At 42.0% G+C, this 9191-nt stretch overlaps 1 protein-coding gene across 1 annotated transcript; it reads right to left on the minus strand.

The window, feature by feature from the left end:
• Positions 1–524: 524 nt before the first annotated feature.
• LOC306912360 (NAD-dependent protein deacylase sirtuin-5, mitochondrial-like) lies at positions 525–8870 on the minus strand. Its single transcript, XM_079488520.1, has 9 exons — positions 8756–8870; positions 7800–7905; positions 7115–7248; positions 6446–6671; positions 5451–5538; positions 5262–5315; positions 4129–4252; positions 3441–3556; positions 525–1757 (listed from the first exon to the last, which is right to left on the minus strand). Exons 2-9 carry the CDS (start codon positions 7900–7902, stop codon positions 1685–1687), a joined length of 918 nt encoding a protein of 305 aa, XP_079344646.1. The 5' UTR covers positions 7903–7905; positions 8756–8870; the 3' UTR covers positions 525–1684.
• Between the last annotated feature and the right edge of the window lie 321 nt (positions 8871–9191).

A 9191-nucleotide genomic window follows, 5' to 3' on the forward strand; every position in this document is an offset into this window, starting at 1 on the left:
AGTGGAACTACATTTAAGTAGGTCATAGCACTCTTAATACTATGATCTCTTCATTATGCACTTAATGGCCCCCCAGAGCCATAGAGTTAGACAGAGTTACGACAATTCCGTTCACTTCATGGGGCCAGGCTCTTCTACATAGACTTCTATTGGGTTGTCCCTTTTACAGCCCATAGGAGCCCATAGGAGTCTATGGGCTCGCGTGAGTACATGAACCACATGACCAGGCTGTTTTCTGCCCCCCTCAATGTCGTAACTCTGTCTTACTCTATGGCTCTGGGCCCCCCCACGGTAAAGTAACTGACCAATGATTTTGTGTTGCTGAGTCAATTCTCATTGTTTGTTTTACAGCACTCACCATCGGTGGTGATTGATGATACCTGCCAAAAGCAGCAGTCAAGTCCTCTCACTATTTGATCTTTCCCCCTTTCACTTACATTGTCATGCTGTTCACATTTACACGTGAACGCTTATTCATTATAGTTCAAACAAAAATGGAGCACAGAGGATCAAATCTTTCTGCATTTTATTTAGTTTCATTTTGAAGAATTGCGATGGCAGTGTTTATATTGTAAACTACTATATTTTCAAGCATAGCGTACATAGATACATATCACGCTGAATATAAATCAAATTTCCTATGTTTTCGGTGGCAACAATTCAGTACAAAATCATTAAGTACTAAATGAGTACAACATTTTTTAATTTTACATAGATATTAAAGCTTGTAAAACTACAGATAGCCCATGACATGCAACCATAGTGACAATGAAACACATATTAAACATGTATTACAAGAGGGAGATGATACTGCATTCAGACTAGGATACTAAAGAAGTGTCCCTTTCTCTATCCCCTGTGTACTTGTTCAACAGTTCTACAATCTATGTAGCACTAGTTGCTATGCACTTGAGGTTTTAAGCAAGTATTATTTGGTCAAGGTTGTGTAAACAGTTTGAAAGGCACTAGATTACATTTTGGAAAGTGTGCTGGTACATCCAGCTGAAGCAATAGAGAATGTGTCACTATTGGCACATTTTGGTGGTTATGTGATCAGTAGCCTGGCCCAGCCAGTGTGACTTCTGGTCTAGAGGGGTGGGTGCCGGTCGAAAACAGGCGGTGGATCATATTGGTTCACCGATATGAGCACCTGCCCACCCCCTCCCCGGTAGAAAACAGCGGAGAACACCGACTTCACCAAATTTGGAGTGATGCACCTCTGCACTGCGAAAAAGATTTGCCTCATTTCCAATGGGTTTCCCCAGACTTTTCTTTTTTAGTCAAATGCGAACGAAAATAAAAGCCTGGGAATAGTAAGTAATAACATATTTTAATGTTGAAAATGAGTGACATTGCCCTTCAAGCCCTTACCGATAGCATGTAAAACATCAACCACCATAATATGAGAAGATATGTCGTCTCTTATTAAAACTCTCAACAACACACAATCATACTGTATAAAATCCCACTTCCAGTCAACCACATATATAGTTCAAGTATCTTATGAGAAATCCATCTCAACTGTGTAGAATGATAGGCAGGCAGCAAAGCTATCAACTTACCAAGTGCTGAAGTGTCTTAAAGGCAGCAGGCATAACAGTACATTATTATCAAATCCAGTGGCCCCAGAGTGCATTATAGAAGAGGCCACTGGTTATTGTTTACTAAGATAGCCTCCCATCTCCTACATAACCTCTGATTCATGTCGTGCCAAAGCCAAAGGTACTGTGGTTCCACATGGACCCGAGAAGTGGTACCTGTATCACACACACACACACACACACACACACACACACACACACACACACACACACACACACACACACACACACACACACACACACACACACACACACACACACACACACACACACACACACACACACACACACACACACACACACACACACACACACACACACACAGAGATCAGGATTTCTGTCTGTTGAGAGGCACCCGTTTCGAATGCCATCAAAGCATTGAAAGGGACAAAATCACGTTTAATCAGAGCATTGAATACCAATACCTACCAAGATCTCAGCAGGCTGCATTCTGTGCGGTTGATCACGGCTACCGGCGACTACGCGCGTTGTCAACTGACTACGAGGTTAGGGGACTTACGTGGCTGGTTAAAACTGATTAGGTTAGGGGACTTACGTGGCTTGTTAAGACTGATGAGGTTAGGGGACTTACGTGGCTGGTTAAAACTGATGAGGTTAGGGGACTTACGTGGCCGGTTAAAACTGATGAGGTTAGGGGACTTACGTGGCCGGTTAAAACTGATGAGGTTAGGGGACTTACGTGGCTGGTTAAAACTGATGAGGTTAGGGGACTTACGTGGCTGGTTAAAACTGATGAGGTTAGGGGACTTACGTGGCTTGTTAAGACTGATGAGGTTAGGGGACTTACGTGGCTGGTTAAAACTGATGAGGTTAGGGGACTTACGTGGCTGGTTAAGACTGATGAGGTTAGGGGACTTACGTGGCTGGTTAAAACTGATGAGGTTAGGGGACTTACGTGGCTGGTTAAAACTGATGAGGTTAGGGGGCTTACGTGGCTGGTTAAAACTGATGAGGTTAGGGGACTTACGTGGCTGGTTAAAACTGATGAGGTTAGGGGACTTACGTGGCCGGTTAAAACTGATGAGGTTAGGGGACTTACGTGGCCGGTTAAAACTGATGAGGTTAGGGGACTTACGTGGCTGGTTAAAACTGATGAGGTTAGGGGACTTACGTGGCTGGTTAAAACTGAGGTTAGAGTTAGATTGAAGGGCCTTTCAAACGGGAAGCGAGGAACGCACACGTTGTTGCCTGGATCAACGACAGGTCTGCTACAGGTCTGCGCAAGAGGGGCGCAAAAACAAAAAAGCTAAACAGAATCCAGGTCTGGTGAGTCGCGGGCGTGTGCACAAAACAAGCACGCGCACAACAAATTCACGGGACCGCGCTCACGTTAATACTCTTGCGTTGTCGCACCACGACTTCTCCGCGCAAAACGCAGGTCTCATTGAAAATGAACTATAGGCGCGTTATATCGCTTCACGTTTGAAAGGCCCTTTAGTGTTAGGATTAGTAATGTCGCTGTCAATACAGTAGCCGTGATCAACGCAGAACGCAGCCTACTGAATTTCTCCAAAACGTCACACTATGTCGTTTCGCGCTGGTGACGGTTTGCGGTAGGTCAGTAGCTGCGTCTACTGCAGCATTCAATGCTCTGATTAAACGTGATTTTGTCCCTTTTCAATGCATTGATGGCATTTGAATCCGCTATGAGAGGCCATTCTATCATGGTCACTATCATTCAATCTCTCTCATACAGTAGCATGCATGTCAAACAAGTAGAACCTTGGTGAAGGCAGTGGCTTACAACCACATGGTGGTGCAAATAATAACAGAAGTAAATATATAGTATATTTATATAAGCTGTAGTGCATCACTTACATAAAATATTCGGTTTTCGGTGTGGTTTGAAGATTGAATTCGGCCACAGGGATGCCTCTGGATGCAACCTGGGGGCCAAACATGGCTGCTGGGTATACAATGGAGGACGTGCCCACCTGTGGGTTAACAACAGGAGCTAGTTGATTGAATACCGGTACAAATATTGATAAACGTACAGGCTGGCCTGGGCCGTGGCTCAGCGGTCCAGGCACCTTGGCCGTTAGTCCAAGTCTGGCAGTGTGCCGCGGGTTCGACTCCCGAACCCGACGGCCTTTACTGCATGTCACTCCCACATCTCTCTCCCCCATTTCCTGTCAGCCTACTGTCTGTCCCTCTATAGAAAATATAAAATAAAGGCGAAAGCCGCAAAAAACCCCATTTAAAAGTACAGGCTGTACAACGAGTTAGTTAGAAACACTTCAAATGGATGACACAAAAAAGCCAAAGGCTAAATGTGTCCAATGGGAGCACATTGTGGACACATTTAGCACTTGAATAACTGGACAAAACAATGACAACATGCAACAAAAATCTAAATATACATTTAAATTCATGACGATGACATAAAAGATGGTGGGTACAACACATGGAAGATGTCACTGTCAAGATATTTTATAACCTGTGTGTCATGTCTCAGCAGATATTAAAATACCTCTTTAGCTACAGTAACAACAGGGACACAACTCACCACCAGACAAAGGTCGCAGATATCCAGCTCCTTTTCCACCTTGGTCAGGATATGAGAATCCAGAGTTTCCCCAAAAAACACCACGTTGGGCCTGAGCAGACCTCTGCAATCACTTTCTTTACACCTTCAATATTACCATGGAATGACAGGGACAAAAAGAGAAATCCAAGATTAAATGTGTCATAATATTTTGACTATTGACTACTCACGCTGACAAAACTAACGTGTCATCATGAGCACCACAATGACAACCTTACGATGTTTTGGGCTATATTCTTACATTAGCCATTTTGCTCTTAGTCCATAACAATCAATCAATGAACTTTATTTGTTTAGACTGATAGACTCAGGGTCTACATTGTAGGGTCTACAATAAACAATCATACCAGCGTTTCCAAAAAGGAGACCGATATCTTGTGATACTGAGGCTGGGGTTAGACGGCAGCATACTGGTAATTATAAAGTTCTGAGACTCATTCAGTCGACACATGAATTTGTACCCCAAGTTTCTCAGTAAGGCATGAAAAGTGTTGACTCCCACATTACAGAACAGCTCACTTGCACTGCTCCACCTAGGTCTTTTCAATAGTATAGTATACGCATGCAATCATTCTAAGCAACCTGCAGTTTATACATGCTTGCTTTCCTGAACTTAACCCACAAGGGGGCGGTATACAAGGGAATACAGTATGCTCCAAAGAGGTTTACCTTTACATCAAGTAAAGTAAAGTATAAAACCCCAAAAGAGCAAAATGGCTAGTGTGTGAATAATTAAGGTCTATATAATTTTAGAGCATGAACAGTGAATTATGCAAAACCTCATCATGTCTCTGTCTTTTTGAGAGACGTGGATGTAGAGAGAAGAATCACACCCGTGTGAAGTGAGGGGCGATCTTATCATCGTACATCTTCATACATCATCTCATTCCAGCCAATCAGAATTTGCGTCATCACCTTCATCTTCAATGTTTGTGTTACGCAATGTTTGTGTTTACACGAACACTCAATTGTCCAATGGGATTTAATGTTTGTGTAGGACAAAGTTTTGTTAGCACATACACTAAAAGCTGGATATAGGAGGGGCTATCGCCCCTCAAAAGACTGGGGACATGGCAGTGAAATTAAAATCAAACCTTGGCAGTTTTTCCACAGGAATCTGGGCATCAGCAACATCAGGGTCAGGTGAACTGTGCATAGAGGGAACAGAAACATGCTATGTTGCTAATGTAGTACGGCAAAGAAAACGGAAAGGTCAGACCACAATAACATGTATTGTATGTAAATAATGTGTTTTTGTGAGTGTATAAAGCTGCACACTTTACCCTTTGCCCTCCAGGGCAGCACATATTTGTTTTTTCTGGGTTACGTCCACATGTCCACAGCTCACACAACGCGTCTCTGTCAGGCTCCCTGTAGTTAGAAATACAGAAGAGAAAGACAGCTGTAGAGACCCTGTGTGTATTAACCCATTCAACTTCATAATAGCCGTCACAATCATTTTAATCATTTCAACCATTATTTTATACTTTGGATATTAAGAAATCTCAGATACAGAAGCTCATAGCGCGTTTCAAAGCAAACATTTTTAAATCAACTTTGCTTCGGGCGGTCCCTGGAACAAAATATTTTGATTCTTTATTCGGATCCCGGATTAGCTTCCGCTGCTGCGGTCGCTAGTCTTCCTGGGGTCCACATAAAACATCACAACATACAATACAATATACAACATCAACTGACACTTGTCAGTCTAAATCTAAATTACAATTACATTAAAATGCCAAAGATATATAGATAATATAGGTTAAATATCATATGTACAAAAGCACATCAATCCATTTGTGTGATCTCTACCAATAATGTTTTTAAGAGATTTTTTAAAAGAGTATTTTACTGAGATGGCCAAATACATGTCATCTTGGGGGTTCTTGACATGAAAAGGTTGGTTTGAGCACCACTGATATAGAAACATACGTTTTTCAGAAAACATTTAGGATTTAGAAGACATTTGGAGAATGAGCCTCAGGTTTATTGTTTATTACGGATCCCCATTAGTCCTCACTACAGTGAAGACTACTCTTCCTGGGGTCCAAAGGTCTTAATGGGTTAACAGCCCAAATGTCCTTCATGTTAATGATAGGTTTGCTGGCAATACTAGTTAATTGTCCTGGCAACCATTCCTAGAATGCCCAGAGCCATCCTTTTTGTGAGGATGGATGTGATGTGATTTTGACACCGTAACAGTGATGCTCTTCTGGTCCACATTTGTTACCACTTATAGGCGTTGCCATTAATCACCAATCCTGTGCCTCGCCCTCACCGTGAATCTTGAGCACGTGTTTGGAGCCTGCTTGTCGGTGGAGGTCGTCGATGGACTGCGTTATGACGACCACGGAACGCCCTTGTTTCCTCAGCCGAGCTTCACACTCTGCTATAGCCAGATGGGCCGCGTTGGGCTTCTTGCTCAGTGCCACCTCCCTCCTGTAATGGTAGAACTCCCAGACCCGAGACGGGTAGCGAGAAAACGCCTCTGGCGTGGCGAGATCCTGGGGACACATAAGGGACCATCCTTATCCTTACATAGAAAATAATACCAGCACTCACTTTATATCCAATAGGATTCTTGTCTATTTAAAGTTTCTCCCAGCAGCAGTTTGTTTGCTGCTGGGGGGAAACTTTAAATAAACAAGAATCCTATTTCTTAAGTTTATCACTTAATGGCCTTTGAGAAACAATAAGGCTATACGGGCATGTGATTAACAAATTATCACCTGGCACTCGTCATTGAGTAACCACGAATACGCGGATGATGATCATCTATAATAATAACAGCCCCCAACACACACACACACACACACACACACACACACACACACACACACACACACACACACACACACACACACACACACACACACACACACACACACACACACACACACACACACACACACACACACACACACGTTTGTTTGATTTTTTTTATTACCTGGGACAACCATTTCCTCCACCTCCCTTCAGCTCCCTTAAAGGTTGGTACTCCACTCTCTGCACTCACACCTGCCCCTGTGATGATTGCTATGTGCTTCGCTTTGGAAAACACTTTCCGGAATTCTGACATATCTGGAAGGGAAAGCAAAATGAGTATACACTTACTAAATAAAGGAACAATGGACACCTGAGAACTCTGGGCGCCTAATGTCGCTCAATGTTGAATATTGCAATATTTGCTGAATTCATGACAATATGCAAATATAGAAATAATGTATTTTCATTATGGTATACCGGTAATATATACACCAGTATGTGAAAATGTTGTTTGCAGGGTGTGCTGCTGTGTCTCAAATGAGCTAGTATACAGCCAAATTAGTATGGCTCATGTTGCGACATATGTGAGCTTATAGATATCGCAGCATCATATTTCAGATCTAAAGTCCAAACGACCAAAGTGACTTACTGTCGGGCATACAGTAGGCATCTAAAAGATGCATCTTCTATCAATGTACTGTATGAATACAATACATGATGTATTAGGACAACAACACAATGTATCTCATATCAAGTCGTCATGGACTATTCATAACAGTAATAGGACCCCGCCCCTGGGTTGAATAAAAGCCACTTAATTGGCACAGAGCCAACAAAAGCATGCAAGGTCTACACATAATCTTTACCTGAGCTGGCCCTTGCAATCTCAAACAAAGGTCCTCTTGTCACGTTAGACATGCTAGACATGCGTGGGCCAAATGCAACAACAGCCACATTTCTGAGGATCATTGTCTGGAGATAAAATAACACATAATAATCATCACTTGCTTGTCAGTCAGGCTGAGTCTGATTGATTGATTGATTGAAAAGTGTATTAACAAGTTTGCAGAAAGGGTACAGTTCAAGGAAAGTACAGTTAATGCAAAAACTGCTAAGAGGATAAAACCAGAAAAAGCACTAAGACTTTTTTTTTTTTTTTTTTTACATAAGGGTCCTTCATTTTCAATTCATGATCAGAACATTTAAAGACATACAAATATACACTTCTATGTAAAAAAAGGGAAATCATCATATACACTGCCAAGCATTTTCATGTTGATGTTTGTTCTCCATTAGTGAAGTGAATCATGTAAGCTTCTTGGACTGAACAGAAACATAGTGAAACGTATTATCCAAATGCCTGTTGAGGGCCAGGCCCATTGTGAAAAAAATGTAGATTACAATTATCCTGGCCGCGCCCCTGCAGGATGGAACTTGACAGACAGCTTTTAGTGGAAACAAAATGTATGATTACAAACAGGTTTTGCATGAATCCTCAATCGAACATATGCAACACGTTAGAAACATTCTCGCATATTATATCCTCCTGACTCCTGGACATGTTTCACATAAAGTCGTTACAGTACGTTGGCTATTTGATTGATGGTATGGGAAGTGTAAAAACTTGTATTTCTATTTATTTTAAGTTGCTCTATAAAGTTTGTGATGCATTCAGTCGAGTCGAGTGTGGCGTGCGTGCAATTGCACACGCACTATGCAACCATTTCCTAAACTTGTAAAACAACATGAGTAGTATTTGCTTTTTCTCCGTACACGTTACATCAAATCCAACATGCGTTATTAACTTGTCATTCACACTCACCTCGCGTATAACAGGGTTGATGTTTCCTCCGCAATGTCCAACGCCGTTTGTTTACCTTTAACACAACGCAATCAAAACACACAGGGAGCCGTAAATATACACAGTAGTCGCAAAGCATGCTCGAAAAAGAAAAGTGGGTTGAAGTCTGGTTGAAATCTGTTGAAATGTTGCAGTCTAGGAGCGCCATCTGGTGGCATTGTGAGCTTTTAGATGTGAAGTGATTGAAGTAAGTTTGCATTTTACAGTTTGCAGTTTTACATGTGATTTGCATTGCATTGTGATCTGCATTGTGTGAGCTCGTACGTAGATCATCTGATTTGCATTGTGATTGTATTGTAATGTGATCTGCAATGAACTCGTATCAGACTTTTTGTATACATTTGAAAACTTTAAATGGGACATTCTGCACAATGAGCAGGCTAAGTACACTTTGAAG

The sequence above is a fragment of the Electrona antarctica genome, assembly GCF_951216825.1.
Source record: "Electrona antarctica genome assembly, chromosome: 19".
Lineage (NCBI taxonomy): Eukaryota > Metazoa > Chordata > Actinopteri > Myctophiformes > Myctophidae > Electrona > Electrona antarctica.

Bases quoted from the DNA above. Each gene is read 5' to 3' on its own strand.
- LOC306912360 (XM_079488520.1), bottom strand. From the start codon at position 7,902: ATGATCCTCAGAAATGTGGCTGTTGTTGCATTTGGCCCACGCATGTCT. The intron at 7,249-7,799 runs GTAAAGATTATG...TTTCCCTTCCAG, and splicing joins GATTGCAAGGGCCAGCTCAG to ATATGTCAGAATTCCGGAAA. The intron at 4,253-5,261 runs GTTTGATTTTAA...GTAATATTGAAG, and splicing joins CCTGTGGAAAAACTGCCAAG to GTGTAAAGAAAGTGATTGCA.